This window comes from Caretta caretta, chromosome 28 (assembly GCF_965140235.1).
Source record: "Caretta caretta isolate rCarCar2 chromosome 28, rCarCar1.hap1, whole genome shotgun sequence".
Classification (NCBI taxonomy): Eukaryota; Metazoa; Chordata; order Testudines; family Cheloniidae; genus Caretta; species Caretta caretta.
The window spans coordinates 3,677,412-3,699,607 of NC_134233.1; the positions used below are offsets into that span (position 1 = coordinate 3,677,412).

Below are 22,196 nucleotides of genomic sequence, written 5' to 3' on the forward strand. Positions count from 1 at the left end.
CCATTATCTTTGAAAACTCATGGCTATCGGGGGAGGTCCCATATGACTGGAAAAAGGCTAATGTAATGCCCATCTTTAAAAAAGGGAAGGAGGAGGATCTTGGGAACTACAGGCCAGTCAGCCTCACCTCAGTCCCTAGAAAAATCATGGAGCAGGTCCTCAAGGAATCAATTCTGAAGCACTTAGAGGAGAGGAACATGATCAGGAACAGTCAGCATGGATTCACCAAGGGCAAGTCATGCCTGACTAATCTAATTGCCTTCTATGACGAGATAACTGGCTCTGTGGATGAAGGGAAAGCAGTGGACGTGTTGTTCCTTGACTTTAGCAAAGCTTTTGACGCGGTCTCCCACAGTATTCTTGCCAGCAAGTTAAAGAATCATAGAATATCAGAATCATAGAATCATAGATGCACATTCGGTGCATTGGATTCTTCCATCCTAAGTGCAGGACCCTGCACTTATCCTTATTGAACCTCATCAGATTTCTTTTGGCCCAATCCTCCAATTTGTCTAGGTCCGTCTGTATCCTATCCCTACCCTCCAGCGTATCTACCACTCCTCCCAGTTTAGTATCATCCGCAAATTTGCTGAGAGTGCAATCCACACCATCCTCCAGATCATTTATGAAGATATTAAAGAAGTATGGGCTGGACGAATAGACTATAAGGTGGATAGAAAGCTGGCTAGATTGTTGGGCTCAACAGGTAGTGATCAATGGCTCCATGTTTAGTTGGCAGCCAGTATCAAGTGGAGTGCCCCAGGGGTCGGTCCTGGGGCCAGTTTTGTTCAATATCTTCATAAATGATCTGGAGGATGGTGTGGATTGCACCCTGAGCAAGTTTGCAGATGATACTAAACTGGGAGGAGTGGTAGATACGCTGGAGGGTAGGGATAGGATACAGACGGACCTAGACAAATTGGAGGATTGGGCCAAAAGAAATCTGAAGAGGTTCAACAAGGACAAGTGCAGAGTCCTGCACTTAGGATGAAAGAAGTCCAGGCACTGCTACAGACTAGGGACCGAATGGCTCGGCAGCAGTTCTGCAGAAAAGAACCTAGGGGTTACAGTGGACTAGAAGTTGGATATGAGTCAACAGTGTGCCCTTGTTGCCAAGAAGGCCAGTGGCATTTTGGGATGTATAAGTAGGGGCATTGCCAGCAGATCGAGGGACGTGATCGTTCCCCTCTATTTGACATTGGTGAGGCCTCATCTGGAGTACTGTGTCCAGTTTTGGGCCCCACACAATAAGAAGGATGTCGAAAAATTGGAAAGAATCCAGCGGAGGGCAACAAAAATGATTAGGGGACTGGAACACATGAGTTATGAGGAGAGGCTGAGGGAACTGGGATTGTTTAGTCTGCAGAAGAGAAGAATGAGGGGGGATTTGATAGCTGCTTTCAACTACCTGAAAGGGGGTTCCAAAGAGGATGGCTCTAGACTGTTATCAGTGGTAGCAGATGACAGAACAAGGAGTAATGGTCTCAAGTTACAGTGGGGGAGATTTAGGTTGGATATTAGGAAAAACTTTTTCACTATGAGGGCGGTGAAACACTGGAATGCGTTACCTAGGGAGGTGGTGAAATCTTGTTCCCTAGAAGTTTTCAAGGTCAGGCTTGACGAAGCCCTGGCTGGGATGATTTAGTCGGGGATCGGTCCTGCTTTGAGCAGGTCGTTGGACTAGGTGACCTCCTGAGGTCCGTTCCAACCCTGATATTCTTTGATTCTATGAGTTAGTCAATTTAACAAAGAAATTGATACGTACCAGGCTTGTCAGAGTTCCCCCTTGGGAGAACGTACTTCAAACCAAACGCACTGCTTCCGGTAGAACAAACAAATTTATTAACTATAAAGGTAGATTTAAGTGTTTATAAGTCAAAGCATAAGAAGTCAGATTTGGTAAAATGAAATGAAAGCAAAGAGCTTTCTAAGCCGCCCTTAGCACTTTCAGTGCCCTTAAAAACTTAGAAGCTTCTCACCACGGGCTGGCTGGCTGCCCTTCAGCCAGGCTCTCCCCTGTGATCAGAGCTTCAGTCGCATGGAGGTGTCTGTAGATGAAGGTGGAAGAGAGAGGACGTGGCATGGCAAACGTCTCTCTCTTTTAGCATGTCCTTTCCTCCCTCTTGGCTTTGCCCCCCCATTTTAGTCAGGTGAGCATTACCTCATTGCAGTCCCATACACATGAAATTATTACCTATAACATTACTGTAACAATGACTATAAGATCATTATCACAACCATGCTCAGTGCATCATGAGCCTTCCAAAGACACCCAACATGACAAACTTTGCATTGGATACCTGTCATGGAGTCGCCGGGCGAAGCTCTGGAACTGCTCCCTACGAAGCCCGGCAGGACTCTGGAGAAGTGTCCTCTCTGGGAGCAGACTGTCTCCAGGGCAAACAGCTCACATGTCTTCCACCTTCCTGGGTCTGACCTCGAAGCATTCAGCATCCTCTGACCCTCCATGAGCTTCCCACGAGTCCGCCCAGGCGGGGTCCTGGGGAAGCCAGAGGGTCCTGCCCCCAACTTCGCAGTCAGACGTGACTCTCAGCCAGCCAGTAAAACAGAGGTTTATTAGACGACAGGAACATGGTCTAACACAGAGCTTGTAGGTGCAGAGAACAGCACCCCTCAGCTGGGTCCACTTTGGGGGGCAGTGAGCTAGACAACCACCTCTGCACTTCACTCCTCGTCCCAGCCCCCAACTGACTCCCCCTCTAGCCCCTCCTCCTCTGGGCTTTGTCCCTTTCCCGGGCCAGGAGGTCACCTGAGTCCTTTGTTCTCCAACCCTTTAGCTATCACCTTGCAGGGGGGAAGGGCCCAGGCCATCAGTTGCCAGGAGACAGAGTGTCGGCCATTTATGTACACTGGCCCTTTGCAACAATCACACCCCCTTATCCCACAACCTAGAGACTTAAGAAATGCATATGGGAAACTGAGGCACCCCTACAGTATTCAGAGGAAATTTAAGAACAGTCCCACTTCGTCACAATACCACACAATCATTTTATGACGATGAACATGGGCATGTAGGTACAGAGCGTCACAGTGGTATTCACCCCCGAGCATCCTCGATCTCTAGTGGCTGGCCCACATGCAGGAGAACAGCCAACTGCCCTCAGTTACACCACTCGCTCAAGGGGCAGAGGTCTGCAAATGGCCCTGTTCTGCTGACCCCACCCCTGGGACCCCGGTCACAACTCCTCATCAAAGGGGCTCCCAAAACACAGAGACAGTAACCCCATCCCCCAGAAAGTAAAGGCTCCGGCCAAAGGGGAAGTCACCTGGTCGTTAACCACAGAGAGTCACCCAGACACAGTGAGAGTTGTAGGAAGGCCCAGACCGGTGAGCATGGACTGGCGGGTTTCAGCGCAGTAAGGGATAGGATGGACCGGGCGTGTAGACATTACTACAGCAATGGAAAGGGTTCTCCCATTCCCATAGGTCATCCACCACCCAAGGGGCAGTAGGAAGGTTGATGGAAGCATTATTTTCTGTTTAAAGATCAATTATTCTAACTAAACTAAAAGGCATGTGTTTATTCAAATTGTCTTGATATTTTCTGGGGTTTACGGGCATTCAGGGAAGGGTTATTTGTCCAAATATGGATCTGTTTGATCATGAGGTTCCTGAGATACAGCCTTGCCACCAGAGGCAGCTTTTTACAAAGTCATCTTGCTCTTTTAACATTTCACTGCTCACAGCTGGGGCTGAAACTACGTTTCTCCTTGTTCCCTTATGGATCTCGGTCACTTGGCATTATTAGTACATAGCCCCCACTGCCTCTTTGGGAAACCAGGACTGAAAAAGTCAATACCTGCAGGAGTTGGAGTTTCAGAGCAGCACAAGTCAAACTGGTGAGTCACGGACATTGAAATGCAGACAGGCTGCAAGACTAAGTCCCTGTTAACTGCTAGAGAGTTTCCCCAATCTGCTGTCACAGTAAAGCGTTGGCTCAAGGGGATGTGCTGTGGACATTGAACCTAAACTACACCCATGAATCTGAGATTGAACCCTACTTCTGGTAGCTTTCAGACAATATGCATTGTGCATTTTTCTTGCATTTTGTAGAAGTTCCTCTTGAAAGTTTTGCCCTCCGATTCCAAAATGTTTGGGTTAAAAGTAATAGTTTAAAGTGCTCTGAAATCCACATGCAGACCTTTGCTCGGTCTGTACTTAAAACTTTTAACAGCGTAGCTGTGTCAGTTACGGGTGTGAAAAATCACACCACTAACCAATGTTCCCTCGAATATTTTCCATCCACGTGCGGGTTGAATTTTGTTATGTGCTCCACCAGCATTGAGGTAATGTGTGGGTGCGCGCTACCAGTTCAAACAAAACCCTAGATAGAATATATATTCTTAAACAGTTCCTAGGTATGGAGGAAGAAGAAAGAATATTAAAACAAGGGATAATTATCAAGGTGCACTGCTTAAGATGTGTATTTAATATGAAATCAAATAAAAAGAAAATGGACACTGCCCTTGGAGTACATGTATTTTATCATCCTTTCTAACAACTCAAGCTAGTAAACACACCCAAATGTGGCCTACTGAAAACAGCTATAGAAATAAAACAAAGCCATGGGCACTTAGTAAAAGCATAAGAAGTATGCACCGGAGACCCAATTTAATAACCTCCTCCTACCATACAGCCTGATCACTAAATCTTCAGGGAAAGCTGCTCTCAAAAAATGAAGCATCTGCCAAAACACTAGCATGCTACCGACTTTCGCAGTTCCCCAAACTATCCCTCTTGCATGCATATTATCTGCGCACACAGCCCAGCTTTAAGATGCTAAACAAATCTATGAGTCAACTAGAAACAGTCATGCTCTCATCGCAAATATTAATACAATATTGTCTGATACTGGAAAGGAGAGTAGAAGGTATTCACTCAGGCTTATACCATTTCTATGGGATGTCAATTCTTAACTTGATGAATATTTCACACACGTAGAACAGGAAAAAGAAGTAATAAAGCAACACAGACAGCAAACAAAACCCCGAACAAACAAGTGACAACACTGAAAATACAAAGGGAAGTAAAACAGCAACTGGCTGGTGATGGGTATTTTAAATGAGTGTCCAGGACCCACACTGTGCAAGTGCAACAGAGCCCTGCAGAAACAGGCAAAGTTCTCCTGTTTTCATATTGTGTGTGTGTGTGTGTGTCACCAACTCAGAAACTCAGAGCAGAAGCCCTGGAGCAGACTGACACATGGCTTCGGAGTTTACAGACAGATCCCTGCTTCAGAGAGCTTGCAAGTAAGGTCTTCATCCTACAAAACACCTATTCCTACTTCTGAGTCAATGGGAGTACTCTGACATGCCAGAACTATACCAGGTGGAAAGCATTAAGGCCAGATCTTTGCTAATACCTCTCCCCAGACAAATTCTAAAACTTAATGGGAATCACTTCTCTGAAATCCAACTCTAATTGAAAGGCCAAACAGCATCCATGGTAAAGTTCTTCCACTTTTAACAATTTATCATGTATTAATTAGTAACATAGGATATTTTAAAAAAATCATTAAGATCTCAGTTTTCAGATACCTACAACACTCCAAAAAAATTATGTTGTTGAAAGAATCCTTGTCTTTCTAACCTTAAGCCATTAACACCCATGTAAACTTTGTCTGAAATGTAACCGTGCCAATGTCATGAGCTAGGTCTAGCCACATGCTTTTGCGCCAGTATTCATTCGCTAAAGCCCCAATCCTGCAAACGTCTATGCATGGGAGCCCTGGTAATCCACCTTCACGAGAAGCATAACACTTGCTGCGCCCCGGCTGAAACGCCCGGGCATCAGTGTGAACGAGGTGTTGCATTACTGCGCGGTGATTGGCCTCATAAAACGTCCCATAATCCCCCAAATCAAGTGGCCACTTTTGTCACTGTTTTGAAATCGGCTACAGGAATGCGGCTATGCTCCACTTCTGACAGCTGGCTGCTTATCTGCTCTGGGACAAAGCAACCATTACTGTGGAATGCTGCTGTTGTGAGTGTGTGTGATGTGGGGGGGAGGGGGGTCTGCTGCTGTCTGAACTTACAAGACAGCATGCTGACACACTCACCCCGCCCGAAACCCACCCTCTCTCCCACCACACACACACACACACTCCCTGTCACACTCCACCCGCCGCCCCATTTGAAAAGCATGTTGCAGCCATTTGCACACCGGGATAGCTACCACAACGCACTGCTCTCTGTGGCGTTGCAAGAGCTGCTGATGTGGCCACGTCAGTGCGCTTCCAGTGACGGTGTAAACACAGGGCAGTGTTTTCCCTGCTGCAGTCTCTGAAAGCAGGTTTAACTCCCAGCGCTCTACATCTGCAAGTGTAGCCAAGCCCTAAGAGAGCAGAAATAGCATGAAAGCAGCTTCTTAAAGCAATACCAATCAAAATAAAATCACAGATCTATTTCTTTTAACCTTGGATTGCTGTAATTTACCCATCAGATCACTACAACAGAAAGATCAAAGTGTTTTTTCAATTTGTTCACTGTGTGGACTGGACAGCAGTTTCAAGCCTGATCCTGCACTTATGAAGACCTCATTCCAACCTAAAATGCAGTCTGCACTCTTTAAAAATACTCATAACTTCCTCAGAACTCTAGGAAGAGGACAGATCATTAACACGTATCTACAAAAGCAGCCTAAATGCTTTACAATAAAAAACAAACAAACCCACCAATACAAGTGGCAATGGACGCATGAGCAAATAGGTAGTTTTTCTGTTATTTTTTGCTTCACCTGTAATTTTTATGGGAGCTGGGACCCCTTTTCCTTCTTTAACAAAGCCCATTGTCACAGCTCAGACTTTTAACCCTCAAGCCGGGCTATGGAAACCTCCCCAAAACTGTCCTTGGTATTTTCACTTTGGAGAGCTTTGGGGTTCAAACCTCCACAGTGCCTGTGGTTCGGAGCAACCGATATTTTAAGAAAACTGCTGGGTTAATTCAGACTCTTCCAAACTGACAATAGCCCAAAGTCTGCCTCATGGATCAGGCCACAGTGTCTGTAACCAAGGCGTCTTTCACTCCTCACATGCCTGGAGACTTCAGCGGAGTGACCGTAATGTGGGGTGAGCTGGAATCCTCAACCATAAAGACCAAGGTAAAGGTGGAAGCCCTTTTGCACCAGCACCTGCCTAAGAAAGACGGACATTCCAGGACTCCCAGACTGATCCCCTCTGGGGAAGGAAGTTGTAACATCAACACCAGGCTGTGCCAGCCTTGACTTGTCTCCTCGTACCTGACACAGCTTGCGAATGTGGAGTACTGAGTCGGCGACCCCATCGCCTGGTTCCTTGACTGCAGCTCTAGCTCCTACTCCAGGGGAGTTGAAAGAGCTGCAGAGTTGGAATCACTTGTCAGTTTCAATATCTGATTGTTACTCTTTCAGTTTTTCAGACTTTGTGTGATGGGTTCAGTCACAGAGACCCCCTTGGGACTGTCACCTGACGTGCTGAATTTACCTCTAAGCCCATTTTCTCTGCCAGTTTGGGCCTCCAGAACCCTGCCTTGTTGAGCCAGACAAGCTAGCCTGCTACAAAACAGACCTGAACCACACCCCCAAAGCTGCAGACTTAACTGAAAACAGCTCAGCAAGTGCTCCCGTCTTCAGCACCCAACTCCCAATGGGATCCAAACCCCAAATAAATCTGTTTTACTCTGTATAAAGCTCATACAGGGTAAACTCATAAATTGTCCGCCCTCTATAACACTGATAGAGAGATATGCACAGGTATTTGCTCCCCCAGGTATTAATCACTTACTCTGGGTTAATTGTGATTTTATCCTATAAAAAGTAGGATTTAATTGGTTCCAAGTAATAACAGAAAGAACAAAGTAAGTTACCAAGCAAAATAAAACAAAACACGCAAGTCTAAGCCTAACACATTAAGAAACTGAATACAGGTAAATCTCACCCTTAGAGATGTTCCAATAAGCTTCTTTCACAGACTAGACTCCTTCCTAGTCTGGGCCCAATTCTTCCCCGGTACAATCCTTGGTTGTTCCAGCTCAGGTGGTAACTAGGGGATTTCTCATGACTGGCAGCCTCCTTTGTTCTGCTCCACTCCCTTTTATAGCTTTGGCCCAAGGCATGACTCCTTTGTCTCTCTCTGGGTTCCCACCCCTCCTTCTAAATGGAAAAGCACCAGGTTTAAGATGGATTGCAGTATCATGTGACATGGTCACACGTCCTGTGAGACCCCAGCCTCCATTCTTCCAAGGCTGCCCAGCATCTACCCCAGGAAGGTTTGCAAGTAAACAGAGCCATGTGCAGGTGATTGATTCTGAAGCACCCTGAATGGCTTCCACTTAATATGTTTACATCAGTGATACACGTTTATGTCTTATTCTCCTGAGTCCAGACCTAGAAATAACATATGCACAAATGGGATGACCACACTCAATAGATTATGAGCTTTGTAATGGTACCTTACAAGAGACCTTTTGCATGAAGCATATTCCAGTGACATTATATATACGCTCATTAGCATATTGCCATAAAACATATGGAGTGCAAGTGACACTTTGTTTTTATCAAGTGGGAGCCATCCCACTCTTTCTATTCTACCCCAGTGGTACAGTGGGGCTCAGTGCGTGCATGGGTGTATGAAACCTGTCACATCCACAGAAGGAAGGAGCTAAAAAGAATAAGTCTCAAATCTAAATAACACTAAAATGCTGCCCTACAAAATGACTGAGCTCCTTGTTCTGCGAAAGTGGTCAAAGAACCTGAGCTTCTGGATACATACGTTAAAATTCTGTACGTTAATGGCTGTGTCTGTATTAAGGTTTTATCTGTAGAAGCCACCAGCAGAAGCTACACACTGGTGAGGTCTAAGACGGAAGCTCTGAAGTTGTGGCTTAAATGTGAGCAATAAATTGGTGTTAGAATTGAAATATTCAAGCGGCTGAGTGTGGATCGCATGGCCTGGGTGAAGTTCTGTGACTGGGATTAATAACTAAATGGACAGCTGCCTCCTTGGGTTCCTGTTTCAGGATTTATAAGGGCTGATTTTCTACTGTATAATATCTTGTTCTTTTAACATTTTATTTCACACAGCTGGGGCTGAAACTATGGTTCTCTTTGTTCCCTGACAGATCTCGGTCATTTGGCATTTATCTCTGTACTTAGCACCCACTGCCTCTTTGGGGAACCAGGACTGAAAAAGTCAATACCTGTAGGATTTGGAATTTCAGAGCAGCACAAGCCAAACTGGTGAGTCACTGACATTACAGATGGGCTGCAAGACTAAGTCCCTGTTAACTGCTAGAGGGTTTCCCCAATCTGCTGTCAGTAAAAGGTTGGTTCAAGGGGATGTGCTGTGGCCATTGAACCTAAATTGCACCCATGAATTTGAGATTGAGCCCTACATAGCTATGCCAGGAAAAGCTCTACATTACACATAGTCATAGTGGCAAAAAAATCCAGTAAACAAAATCAAGGTAATTAATGCCCATAAACTACATTAATGTGGAGTTAAGGAGGCCCACTGCTTCCTCCTGCCCTCCCAGCATGTGGATGGGAGCTAAAGTTAAACCTCTGAAAACTAGGAAATGAAGAGTTAAAGTACATGTCCTAACTGCAAAACAACCTTAACTCTGCCCCTTCCCTATCTCTGGAGTTGGCACCCACCACTGGAAACAGTTCAGTAAGGAAGGTTTACAAATTACCAGGGAAGTGGCAGCTTCAACATCTCAGGAAGTCTTTGAGTCAAGACTAGATGCCTTTCTGGAAGATGCTTTAATCCAACACAAGGCATTCAGCTCAACTTGGAAGCAAATAGACGAAATTTTCTTGCCTGTGTTATAGAAGAGGTCAGACTAGATGACCTAATCGTCACATCTGGCCATAAAAAACCCATGAATCTACAATAGATACAAGGAAGGACTAAGAGAACATGCCACTGTTTGTGTTGTGTTGCACAGACGGGAATACCGGCATTTATCTGCATGCCCTCCAGCTGTGTGCACTCTGTCATCTCTAGCTAGAATTTGTTGCTGGAGGGATTACTGGGAGCAGCTTGGCAGAGCTGTGACTGGGATATGAAGGGGGGGTGCGTGTGAAACTTGGGGCACCAAGTCTGCTCATTTCCATGCTGAGTGTTTCAGAGTAACAGCCGTGTTAGTCTGTATTCGCAAAAAGAAAAGGAGTACTTGTGGCACCTTAGAGACTAACCAATTTATTTGAGCATGAGCTTTCGTGAGCTACAGCTCACTTCATCGGTATGCATCCGATGAAGTGAGCTGTAGCTCACGAAAGCTCATGCTCAAATAAATTGGTTAGTCTCTAAGGTGCCACAAGTCCTCCTTTTCTTTATGCTGAGTGTTGTAGGTTGTGTCAGTGAAGGTGCACAAGGATGTGTTCTTGTCACATAGACGGTCAGCAGCCTGGTGGCGTATGTGTAAAGAGAAGTTGTTAGACTTTGTGCTGTACTGCTCCTGTTCCCAAAGTGTTGTGTAGCAGGGGAGGGCAGAGGGTGTCACTGTGTGTGTCACTGGCATGTCGGGGTGATGCTGAAACAGGACAGAGTAGAGGTTGCATTCTGGGGCTGGTGTGAACCTTAACTCTGCATTTCCCCTTCCAAGAACCGAGGGGACAGGAATCCTTACCCAGCGAGGTCACACTCTCATAGTTCTCCTGCATGACGTCTCCGCAGAGGGCTCTCTGAGCGGGGTCCAGCAGAGCCCCCTCTTCCCTGGTGAAATACACAGCCACCTCCTCGAAGGTCACCGGTCCCTGAAAGAGCAAGAGTCCAACACTCAGGACCTGCTGCCCCACTCACAACCCCACTATTCGTGGGGGAGAGGAGCCAATCAAATTGGAGCTCTGGGAGGCTCGCTGTCAAAAGAGTTTCAACCCCGTACAAGGCTCCGAGCATCCAGGAAACACCAGGGTGAGGGGATGAAGAGAGAGTTCCTCGTCTCTCCCAGCAGATCCATCACACGCCGACTAGCCACAGACTGGTGCAGGAGATGGAGCCCTTAGCAGGGTCTAGGGAGAGCTGCCTGGTAGGAAGAGAAGGGGAAGTCAATAATTTTAGGAGAAATGGGGGAATTTATAGCTATATGTGATAACGAGAGAGAAAAGGGGAAGAAGTAGAGAGAATTTTTACCAGTATTTGAGAGGCAAGTGACACAAACAGGGAAAGGATGCAATTACCTCCCCTCCCAAACACACACTTCTCCCCCTGGAAATTCCTGGCTGCACAGAGACGGCTCAGTCCCCGGTAGTGTGAAAAACTGCTCTCTGTCTTAATGTGCTAACTGGAGCAGTTACTGATGAGTCAGGTGGGCTGAGGGGGTGTAGGTCAAACATTTCACTGCACCACCTCAGTTCCCTACATCAGACAGGGAGACGCTGCCGCGACTGGGCCGTGCCCCGCCTGGGCCTTGAAGCACCAGCCCCGGGAAGCCCATGCTGGGAGGTGGTGTCCGGGGGAGGGGAAATAAAGAAGCCCCTCTGCCCCCCCATTGCAAACACTGGTGTCGCACTGGAGTGTAACTGGCCCCCCTCTGCCTGTGCCGGGCTTTTGCCCCCCTCACCCTCAGGCAGGCCTCACCCCGCAGCTTACGCCCAGTTCCTCCCCCCACGATTTTGCCCTCAGCCCCCTCCTAACCCTGCCTCCAGCTGCTTGACCCCCCGCCCTGACCTGTCAATTCCCACCCCCCCGCTCAGACCCCGGCTGCCCCCCGCTCCGATCTGCCCCCTGGCCCCTTTCTGAGCCCGGTGAAGGGCAGCCGGAGAACCGGGGGCCAAGGAAGGGCAGGCAGAAGGGCAGCGGCTTCCGCAGATGTTACTGAGCATGCTCCGTGCCCCCTAAGTAGCCAAAGCAGAGATTCCAGATAACAGCCCTGTGAGTCTGTATTCGCAAAAAGAAAAGGAGGACTTGTGGCACCTTAGAGACTAACCAATTTATTTGAGCATAAGCATAAGCTCACGAAAGCTTCCCCTTTTCCTTTTGCGAAAACAGAGATTTTCACACTACGCCCCCCAGGCTTGCAAGGAGCGGGGGCTCTGCGCACTAGGGCCCCGCTGCAGCGTCCCCCTGGCCCCGCGGGGCTGGGGCGCCCTTCGCAGCCCCCGGGACCAGCCGCCCGCGGTCTGGCGCCAGGGCCGGAGGCTCAGAGCCGCACAAGCCCCGCGGGGACCGGCTGGGGCGCTTGGAGCAGCCGACCCGCCCCCCGCAGGCTCGCCCAAAGCTCGCGGGGATGGAGGAGCCCCGCCCCCCCGCAGCCCGAAAAAAGGCGACGGATGCACCGACCCCCCCGCAGCAAGGTCCCGCCTGCACCGACCCTCCCGCCGCCTCCCCCGGCCCGGCCAGGCCCCGGGCTCAGCCCCTGCAGCGGCTCCGCGACTCACAGGCACGCCGGGGCCCGGCGTCTGCAGGACCCACAGGAAGGGGCAGGAGCAGCCGGGAGCGGGGCGGGCTGGAGGAAGCAGGAGAACAAAGCCCGGAGATCGGGCCCGGGGCAGGTCCGTTCCCCGCGGGGAGCCAGCCCCGGGCTCTGCCCCCGTCCGCTCCGGAGCCAGAGACTCCAGGTGCCCGAGAGCCCCCGGGGGAAGCGCTGGGGCCGGGCAGGAAAGTGACTCTCTGCCCCGGGGGGCCCCAGACGCTGCAGCCCCCGGGGGTAGGCCCCGGCACGGCTGGGATGGGGGGGGGGGGAGAGAGACTGCGGCCTGGCGGGGTTCCCCTGGGGTGTGGGGAAGGGGAAAAACCGGAGGTGCAGGGCGGGGGGAGGTCGGTCGGGCGGGGGCGTTTGAACTGTCTCTGTGCAGCCAGGAAATCCGAGGAGGAGAAGTGGGGGGGAGGGGGATGAGTTCATTGCACCCTTTCCCTATTTGTGCCACTTCGCTCTGTCACACTGCTCCAAATTCTCTCTAGTTCTTCCCCTTTTCTCTCTCATTATCCCATGTGGCTCATCAATTCCAAGGAGATCCTTCCCCTATTTCTCTTAAAATGATTGACGCTCCATTCTCTTCCTACCAGGCAGCTCTCCCTAGACCCTGCTCGGGGCCCCATCTCCTGCATGTCTCTGGTTAGTCTGTGTGATGGATCTGCTGGGAGAGACGAGGAGCTCTCTCTTCATCCCCTCACCCTGGTGTTTCCTGGATGCTCGGAGCCTTGTGGGGGGTTGAAACTCTTTTGACAGCGAGCCTCCCAGAGCTCCAATTTGATTGGCTCCTCTCCCCCACGAATAGTGGGGTTGTGAGTGGGGCAGCAGGTCCTGAGTGTTGGACTCTTGCTCTTTCAGGGACCGGTGACCTTCGAGGAGGTGGCTGTGTATTTCACCAGGGAAGAGGGGGCTCTGCTGGACCCCGCTCAGAGAGCCCTCTGCGGAGACGTCATGCAGGAGAACTATGAGAGTGTGACCTCGCTGGGTAAGGATTCCTGTCCCCTCGGTTCTTGGAAGGGGAAATGCAGAGTTAAGGTTCACACCAGCCCCAGAATGCCACCTCTGCTCTGTCCTGTTTCAGCATCACCCCGACATGCCAGTGACACACACAGTGACACCCTCTGCCCTCCCCTGCTACACAACACTTTGGGAACAGGAGCAGTACAGCACAAAGTCTAACAACTTCTCTTTACACATACGCCACCAGGCTGCTGACCGTCTATGTGACAAGAACACATCCTTGTGCACCTTCACTGACACAACCTACAACACTCAGCATGGAAATGAGGCAGACTTGGTGCCCCAAGTTTCACACGCACCCCCCTTTCATATCTCAGTCACAGCTCTGCCAAGCTGCTCCCAGTAATCCCTCCAGCAACAAATTCTAGCTAGAGATGACAGAGTGCACACAGCTGGAGGGCATGCAGATAAATGCCGGTATTCCCGTCTGTGCAACACAACACAAACAGTGGCATGTTCTCTTAGTCCTTCCTTGTATCTATTGTAGATTCATGGGTTTTTTATGGCCAGATGTGACGATTAGGTCATCTAGTCTGACCTCTTCTATAACACAGGCAAGAAAATTTCATCCATTTGCTGCCAAGTTGAGCTGAATGCCTTGTGTTGGATTAAAGCATCTTCCAGAAAGGCATCTAGTCTTGACTCAAAGACTTCCTGTGATGTTGAAGCTGCCACTTCCCTGGTAATTTGTAAATCTTTGCACCAGCCTTCCTGAACCATTCCCAGTGGCGAATGCCAACTCCAGGGATAGGGAAGGGGCAGAGTTAAGGTTGTGTTGCAGTTAGGACATGTACTTTAACTCTTCATTTCCTAGTTTTCAGAGGTTTAACTTTAGCTCCCATCCACATGCTGGGAGGGCAGGAGGAAGCACTGGGCCACTGTAACTCTGCATTAATGTAGTTTATGGGCATTTAATTACTTTGATTTTATTCAGTAGTGGTTTGTGCTTTTTTTGCCACTGTAACTGTGTGTACCCTAAAGCTTTTGCTCTCCACGCTGTGTTGGTTAGCGGTGTGATTTTTCACACCCCAAACTGACAGAGCTACGCTGGAAAAACTTTTAAGTGCAGACCTAGCAAAACTCTGCATGTGGATATTAGGGCACTTTAAAATACTACTCTTGACCCAAACTTGTTGGAATCAGAGGGCAAAGCTTCCAAGAGGAATTTCAGCAGACTGTAAGAAAAATGCACAACACATATTATGTGAAAGCTACCAGAGGTAAGGCTCAGGTGTGGTTCAGTTTCAGTGGCCACAGCACATCCCCTTGAGCCAACCCTTTACTGTGACAGCAGATTGCGGGAAACCCTCTAGCAGTTAACAGGGACTTAGTCTTGCAGCCTGTCTGCATTTCAATGTCCGTGATTCACCAGTTTGGCTTGTGCTGCTCTGAAATTCCAAATCCTACAGGTATTGACTTTTTCAGTCCTGGTTTCCCAAAGAGGCAGTGGGGGCTACGTACTAACTGAGATAAATGCCAAGTGACCGAGATCTGTGAGGGAACGAGGGGAATCGTGGTTTCAGCCCCAGCTGTGTGCAGTGAAATGTTAAAAGTCAGCATGGATTCACCAAGGAAAGGTCATGTCTGACTAATCTAATCGCCTTCTATGATGAGATTACTGGTTCTGTGGATGAAGGGAAAGCAGTGGATGTATTGTTTCTTGACTTTAGCAAAGCTTTTGACACGGTCTCCCACAGTATTCTTGTCAGCAAGTTAAGGAAGTATGGGCTGGATGAATGCACTACAAGGTGGGTAGAAAGCTGGCTAGATTGTCGGGCTCAACGGGTAGTGATCAATGGCTCCATGTCTAGTTGGCAGCCGGTATCAAGTGGAGTGCCCCAAGGGTCGGTCCTGGGGCCGGTTTTGTTCAATATCTTCATAAATGATCTGGAGGATGGTGTGGATTGCACTCTCAGCAAATTTGCGGATGATACTGAACTGGGAGGAGTGGTAGATACGCTGGAGGGGAGGGATAGGATACAGAAGGACCTAGACAAATTGGAGGATTGGGCCAAAAGAAATCTGATGAGGTTCAATAAGGATAAGTGCAGGGTCCTGCACTTAGGACGGAAGAACCCAATGCACAGCTACAGACTAGGGACCGAATGGCTAGGCAGCAGTTCTGCGGAAAAGGACCTAGGGGTGACAGTGGACGAGAAGCTGGATATGAGTCAGCAGTGTGCCCTTGTTGCCAAGAAGGCCAATGGCATTTTGGGATGTATAAGTAGGGGCATAGCGAGCAGAGCTAGGGACGTGATCGTTCCCCTCTATTCGACATTGGTGAGGCCTCATCTGGAGTACTGTGTCCAGTTTTGGGCCCCACACTTCAAGAAGGATGTGGATAAATTGGAGAGAGTCCAGCGAAGGGCAACAAAAATGATTAGGGGTCTGGAACACATGAGTTATGAGGAGAGGCTGAGGGAGCTGGGATTGTTTAGCCTGCAGAAGAGAAGAATGAGGGGGGATTTGATAGCTGCTTTCAACTACCTGAAAGGGGGTTCCAAAGAGGGTGGCTCTAGACTGTTCTCAATGGTATCAGATGACAGAACGAGGAGTAATGGTCTCAAGCTGCAGTGGGGGAGGTTTAGATTGGATATTAGGAAAAACTTTTTCACTAAGAGGGTGGTGAAACACTGGAATGCGTTACCTAGGGAGGTGGTAGAATCTCCTTCCTTAGAGGTTTTTAAGGTCAGGCTTGACAAAGCCCTGGCTGGGATGATTTAACTGGGAATTGGTCCTGCTTCGAGCCGGGGGTTGGACTAGATGACCTTCTGGGGTCCCTTCCAACCCTTATATTCTATGATTCTATGATTCTATGAAAAGAGCAAGATGATTTTGTAAAAGCTGCCTCTGGTGGCAGGGCTGTATCTCAGGAACCTTGTGATCAAATAACCCCATATTTGGATCAATAACCCTTCCCTGAATGCCCGTAAACCCCAGAAAATATCAAGACAATTCGAATAAACACATGCCTTTTAGTGTAGTTAGAATAATTGATCTTTAAACAGAAAATAATGCGTCCATCAACCTAGCTACTGCCACTTGGGTTGGTGGATGACCTATGGCAATGGGGAACCCTTTCCATTGCTGTAGTAATATCTACACGCCCGGTACTTTGGTTAAAAGACCATTATCCATGCAGATATGAGTCGAGTTCTTAGGTCAGTTTCATAGTAGAGATGATGAGTTTCAAAGGTGTAAATAGTTCTTCCAGAATTAGTTGCACTGGTCACAGTCCAGTGCCCAATATCGGAGTGACCCAGACTGGAGCTGAGGACCTCAACCTTGCAACTCAAACTTCCCCTGGCAAAGCTTAAGCAGATCTGAGATAACAGGATCAGGGCCCAGGAGTTCTTTTTATAGCTCTCGTGCAGCCTCTTGACAGCCCACATTCTTTTGGTGCGGCATTGTGGCTTGAAATAACCCCCCCTATTTCCTATGCATACACAGGTAACTAGTTGTATTCATCAGCCCAAGGTAATTCTCCATTGAGCAGTTCATAGACCAGTGGTGGGCAGCCTGTGGGCAGCCTGTGGCCTGTCAGGGTAAACTGCTGGCAGACCACCAGACAGTTTGTTTACATTTCTACAGCCGTCCACAGCTCCCAGTTTCCACGGTTCACTGTTCCTGGCCAATGGGAGCTGTGGGAAGCGGCGGCCCGCAGCTCCCATTGGCTGGAAACGGTGAACCGCAGCCACTGGGAGCTGTTGTGCAAATGTAAACAAACTGTTTGGCAGCCCGCCAGCGGTTTACCGTGATAGGTCACAGGTTGCCCACCACTGTCATAGACAGTTTACTACAAACTTCAAAGAGAAATATAGACAAAGACATTATTACACCCAAGTTTCATATAAATGTTAATATTGCCTTTTGAGTTATGATTCAGTAAGTGTAGTGACAGACAGGAACCGTCTGTTTACATCGTTAACATCTAACAAGTTATAAGTGAACACACAGAATTAGTATTACCCCTAATTCTCTCACAAAACCGGTTTGCATTTCAGAGCTCTCATCTATGGGACATGGCTACGTTAGCTATTTATAAGGAATAGCCCTAAATACATATTTTTCTAATGTGACTTTAAAGTTTGGGTAATTTAGTCTGCTAGTTGCTAAACCTTTCTGGATCAATGTCACGGGAGTGTCTGGCTGTGTGTGTTCCCAGCAGAGATGGGGATAGTTAAATGCCTCTGTCCTGCCCCTTGGAGCACCTGGGAAGCTGCCCCAAGGATTTTACTGCTTTACAATAGACTGGTTTAAAACCAATAGCTGCTTCTTTGTAAGAAATGTCCCATGAACTCCCCTGATCTCCTTTGTTTTCTATCCCCTGAGCAGGATTTCCCATTCCCAAACCAGATGTGATCTCCCAGCTGGAACGAGGGGAGGAGCCGTGGGTCCTGGATCTCCAGGGCTCTGAGGAAGGAGAGATCCTGAGCGGCGCTTGTGCAGGTGAGGGATCATTAAACCAATTCAAATACACTCTGTGGCTGAAGGAGGGAGCTGGGACTCCCTAAAAAGGCCTTGGGAGCTCTCGGAGTTCAGGAGTATCCCCAGAAGGCCTTGCACCGTATGGGCAGCTATTGCTCACAGCTTCCTACCCATCCTGATTGACACCCGGCAGCAGCTCCCTCCCTGACGGATACAATTCTGCCTCCACATCCTCTCTTCTCACCGCTGTGGAGAAAAGTTTAGGAGAATTCACTACCAGGGTTTTTTTCCCTGTCTCTCAAGCTCTAATTTCAGTTTGTTTCCTTCTTTTCCACCCCTGTTTCTGAGGTTTCTCTCTCTGTCCTGACAGGTGCTGGAATGGTGAATGAGAACGAGGAGCAGAATCCTGAGCAGGAAGATGCTGAGCAAGTGGAAGCGCGTGGGGGATTATCGCAAGGATCGAAAGGGAATGTGTCCAGGTGTTGTGTGAAGGGGAAAGCCTGTGAGAACCAGCACAGGCCACAGAGGCCGCAGGGAAACCAGCCCAGGGAGAAAGTGGGTAAATCCATTAATTGTCAGGGGACTCACCAGGACTCCAAGGAAATCACAGCCCAGCAGGGAATACCTACAGGAGAGAGAAAAAACACATGCACTGAGTGTGGGAAACACTTCACTCTGAACTCCACCCTCGTTAGACATCAGAGGATCCACACAGGGGAGCACCCCTACAAATGCTGTGAGTGCGGGAAACAGTTCAGTGAGAAATCAAACCTTATTACTCATCAGACAAGCCACACAAGAGAGAAACCCTATGAATGCTGTGAGTGCGGGAAAAGCTTCACTCGGAGTTCAACCCTTACTAGACATCAGAGAATCCATACAGGAGACAGACCCTATGAGTGCTGTGAGTGCGGAAAAAAGTTCACTCAGAGCTCAGTCCTTATTAATCACCAGCGAATGCACACAGGAGAGCGCCCCTATACATGCTGTGAGTGTGGGCAAACATTCGCTCAGAGCTCAGCCCTGTTTAAGCATGAGAAGATCCACACAGGAGAGCGCCCCTATGAATGCTCTGAGTGCGGGAAACAATTCATTGAGAAATCAAAATTTATGAAACATCAGAAGAGTCACACAGGAGGGAGACCCTATGAATGTTGTCAGTGCAGGAAACAGTTCAGTGAGAAATCAAGCCTTACTAAACATCAGGCAAGCCACACAGATGAGAGACCCTATGAGTGTAGTGAGTGCGGGAAAAGCTTCACTCGGAGCTCATCCCTCATAAGACATCAGAGGATCCACACAGGAGAGAGACCGTATAAATGCTGTGAGTGTGGGAAAAGCTTTGCTTTCAAATCAGACGTTAATAAACATCAGAGGGTCCACACGGGAGAGCGCCCCTATGAATGCCGCGAGTGCGGAAAACAGTTCAGTCAGAAATCAAACCTTAGGGCACATCAGAGAGGCCATACAGAACAGAGTCCCTATGAGTGCCGTGAGTGCGGGAAAAAGTTCACTCAGCTCTCAAGCCTTATTAATCACCAGAGAATCCACCCGGGAGAGCGCCCCTATGAATGCTGTGAGTGGGGGAAACAGTTCAGTGAGAAATCAAACGTTCTTAAACGTGAGGCAGACCACACAGGAGAGAGACCCTATGAGTGCTGCGAGTGCGGGAAAAAGTTCACTCAGCGCTCAGGCCTTATTAATCACCAGAGAATCCACACAGGAGAGCGCCCCTATACATGCTGCGAGTGTGGGAAAAAGTTCACTCAGAGCTCAGGCCTTATTAAACATCGGAGGATCCACACAGGAGAGAAACCCTATGAGTGCTCCGAGTGCGGGAAAAGTTTCACTGAGAGCTCATCCCTTATTAGACATCAGGGGATCCACACGGGAGAGAGACCCTATGAATGCTTTGAGTGTGGGAAAAGCTTCACTTTTAAATCGGACCTTATTAATCATCAGAGGATCCACACACGAGAGCAGCCTGTGAATGCTGTGAAAGCGGGAAAAGTTTCACCTGGAGCTCACACCTTAATAGACATCAGTGATTTCACAGGATAGAGACACACCATAAGAACTTTGTGTAGGGCAGAGAAAAGATTTTTTTTTTTAAAGACATTTGTTAATTCCTACACAGGGACTTTGGTGAAAACAGCCCTAAATTTGTGTCACCCTGTTCTCTCAGCTCCCCCAGGTGAGTTGCCCACTTTTTCTTTGCAGGTCGCCCTTCTCTGGGGTGACCCATGGTCCTTTCTACCTACTCCTTTCTCCTGTGAGTCATGAGAGTGTGTCTCCCTCCGGCCAGGAGTGTCCATCAGCCTCAAGTGGGGTTAATAGGGGTGACCTCAGGTAGGGGTGATCTAAAATTGACCTGGGCTTTGTCTCCGCTAGGATTTTCCAGCCTGCTGGAGGTAGCGATCCTAATGTAAACACCCTGCTGTATGTGCAGTGCTGACATAGCCCAGGGGCTGGGGTTAGCTCGCACCTTCCCCTTTGACCTGTCCTAATCGACACCAATGTTCCTGCTCTGGACAATCCCTGAGCAGCACATTTATACTGGCCCTGCTCTAGCAGAGCGAGTGTTAGTCACCAAGTTCCCCCTTTGGCGACAGATTGTCTCATTCCCAGTTGTTCTCATGCTGATCCAGGTTGTTCTGGGCAGTAGATATTTTTCTTTTTAACATTTTCCTTATTGAAAATCTATTTCAATATAACAAAGAGGAGGAGCAGGAGTGGGACAAATGTATCATTTTGGCCCCTGTGACACTGGAAGGAAATGGGGTGAGTCGACGGGATTCCCTCCTTCCCCATCACCATCACTAGGCCCGCTCACTCCAGCAGCGCTGGGTTCTGTTTGAGCCACAATGGAGCTTATCCACCTATAATCTACCCCCCCCCCCCACCTCCCAAAGTGTCTCTGCACTTCATAGCAAATTGATCCTAAATCCGACTTGTTACGGCTGGAGATGAAAATGTCCCAGACCTGGATGGGGAATTTCCATGGATCCCAAACACCATGCGATCATTCCCCATTTAAATCTCAGTTTCTGTCTATTGACAGAGCAACTTGTGGAAATTTTCCTGCTGAGCTGGGATCGTTTGCAGACGAGAAGGTCAGCAGTTTTTCCCTGATATGATGATAATTTTCTTGTTTTGTCAATAACAATTCCATAATAATGAAGTGCTGTTGAGTGAAACAGGTTTGAATGGATCAGAAGAGAAAGTGACAGGGGAATCTGCTCTGCTGATTTTTGAGTTATCGGATGTAACCTGCTCTGGAATTTAATTTTATATGAAACTGAAAGTGACTTATACAGAGCTAGTTGAGTGGTGTTAAGTATAGTTTATGTTTAGTGAGCTGTGTTCTTCATTTTATTTGTTTGTTCATTTTAATGAAATGTATAAAAGCGATAATGAGTCATCTCTTTCAATAAGTCACATGGGTCAGAACCATGGAGCATCTGGGTGGAGATCAGCCAGTCCAAGTTGGAGCCTTATCGGCTCCCTCTGAATTAACCCTTTGGCTCTCACATGAGAGCAGCTGTGGGGTTAGGGGGTGGGAACCTATCTCAGCTCCCGCTGGATTCTAGGGAGCTCAGAGCATCACAAGTAAAAAATGAGCTCACCTACACAGGCTTTTAGGAGTAGGGAGTTGGTGGAAGGGCAGGGTATCTCTAAGTAGGGGTGGGATGGCTATGGATTTCTCTGCTGTCACTGTCATGACCAGGACCAGCCAGCACACCCATCCGGCTTGCCCTGGGATTGTGTCTGGTCAGGATCAGCTGATGTTGTGGGTCTGGTTCGAAGGGTTGTAAATGGAGGGGAAGAGATTGTGCCTTTTAGCCATTGTGGTGTTGGCAGACTGAAGATGTGTTTGTGTTTTGGGGGAACATTGGGGAATAACTGAAAGAGGGCAGGCAGAGTTAAGGTTGTGTGGGCAACCTTATCTCTTAGTTTCCTATTTTTCAGGCGTGTGAGTTTTGCTGAAGTTGAGCTTCTCCAGGCAGACAACATTCCACCAGGCACTTAACTCCTTGTTAATGATGGTTTTTGTCCTTTAATTACTCCTTGAGGAATTCTGCACCAAAACATTAAAAATTCTGCACACTATTTTAAAATTTTGTGTATTTTATTTGTCAAAGTAACACAATATAATCACTCCAGTTTCAGTTATTCAAAATACCTGTCAACAAATATGTCAACAATACAGACAACAGCAAAAATGATTCCCCGAGGAGAAAGAGAGTTAAAGAAACCCCTACAATAACCGAATTCCAGATGGGGGATGCTGGAGGGGGCTGTGTGGGGCCCACAGAGCCCAGACACCTGCACTCC

At 48.3% G+C, this 22,196-nt stretch overlaps 2 protein-coding genes across 2 annotated transcripts in view; one reads left to right on the forward strand and one right to left on the reverse strand.

Moving 5' to 3' along the window:
- The window catches only part of LOC125628680 (uncharacterized), a 56,036-nt gene extending 34,065 nt beyond the window's left edge, over positions 1-21,971 (forward strand). Inside the window, 5 exon segments of the mRNA XM_075123762.1 lie at positions 12,045-12,647; positions 13,272-13,398; positions 17,769-17,882; positions 18,232-19,848; positions 19,851-21,971. Coding sequence (XP_074979863.1) covers positions 12,045-12,647; positions 13,272-13,398; positions 17,769-17,882; positions 18,232-19,848; positions 19,851-19,948 — 2,559 coding nt within the window. The 3' untranslated portion in view covers positions 19,949-21,971.
- Positions 954-12,467, reverse strand: LOC125628675 (zinc finger protein 558). The gene is made up of 4 exons (XM_075124088.1): positions 12,379-12,467; positions 10,884-11,024; positions 10,629-10,755; positions 954-9,817 (listed from the first exon to the last, which is right to left on the reverse strand). Exons 2-4 carry the CDS (start codon positions 10,956-10,958, stop codon positions 9,714-9,716), a joined length of 306 nt encoding a protein of 101 aa, XP_074980189.1. The 5' UTR covers positions 10,959-11,024; positions 12,379-12,467; the 3' UTR covers positions 954-9,713.
- Positions 21,972-22,196: the final 225 nt, after the last annotated feature.

Excerpts from the sequence above, each read along its gene's own strand:
- LOC125628675 (XM_075124088.1), bottom strand. The coding sequence starts at position 10,958 with ATGGATCTGCTGGGAGAGACGAGGAACTCTCTCTTCATCCCCTCACCC. Across the intron at positions 10,756-10,883 it reads TCCTGGATGCTCGGAGCCTT|GGACCGGTGACCTTCGAGGA; the intron begins GTACGGGGTTGA and ends TTGCTCTTTCAG. Across the intron at positions 9,818-10,628 it reads TGAGAGTGTGACCTCGCTGG|GCAAGAAAATTTCGTCTATT; the intron begins GTAAGGATTCCT and ends TCTATAACACAG.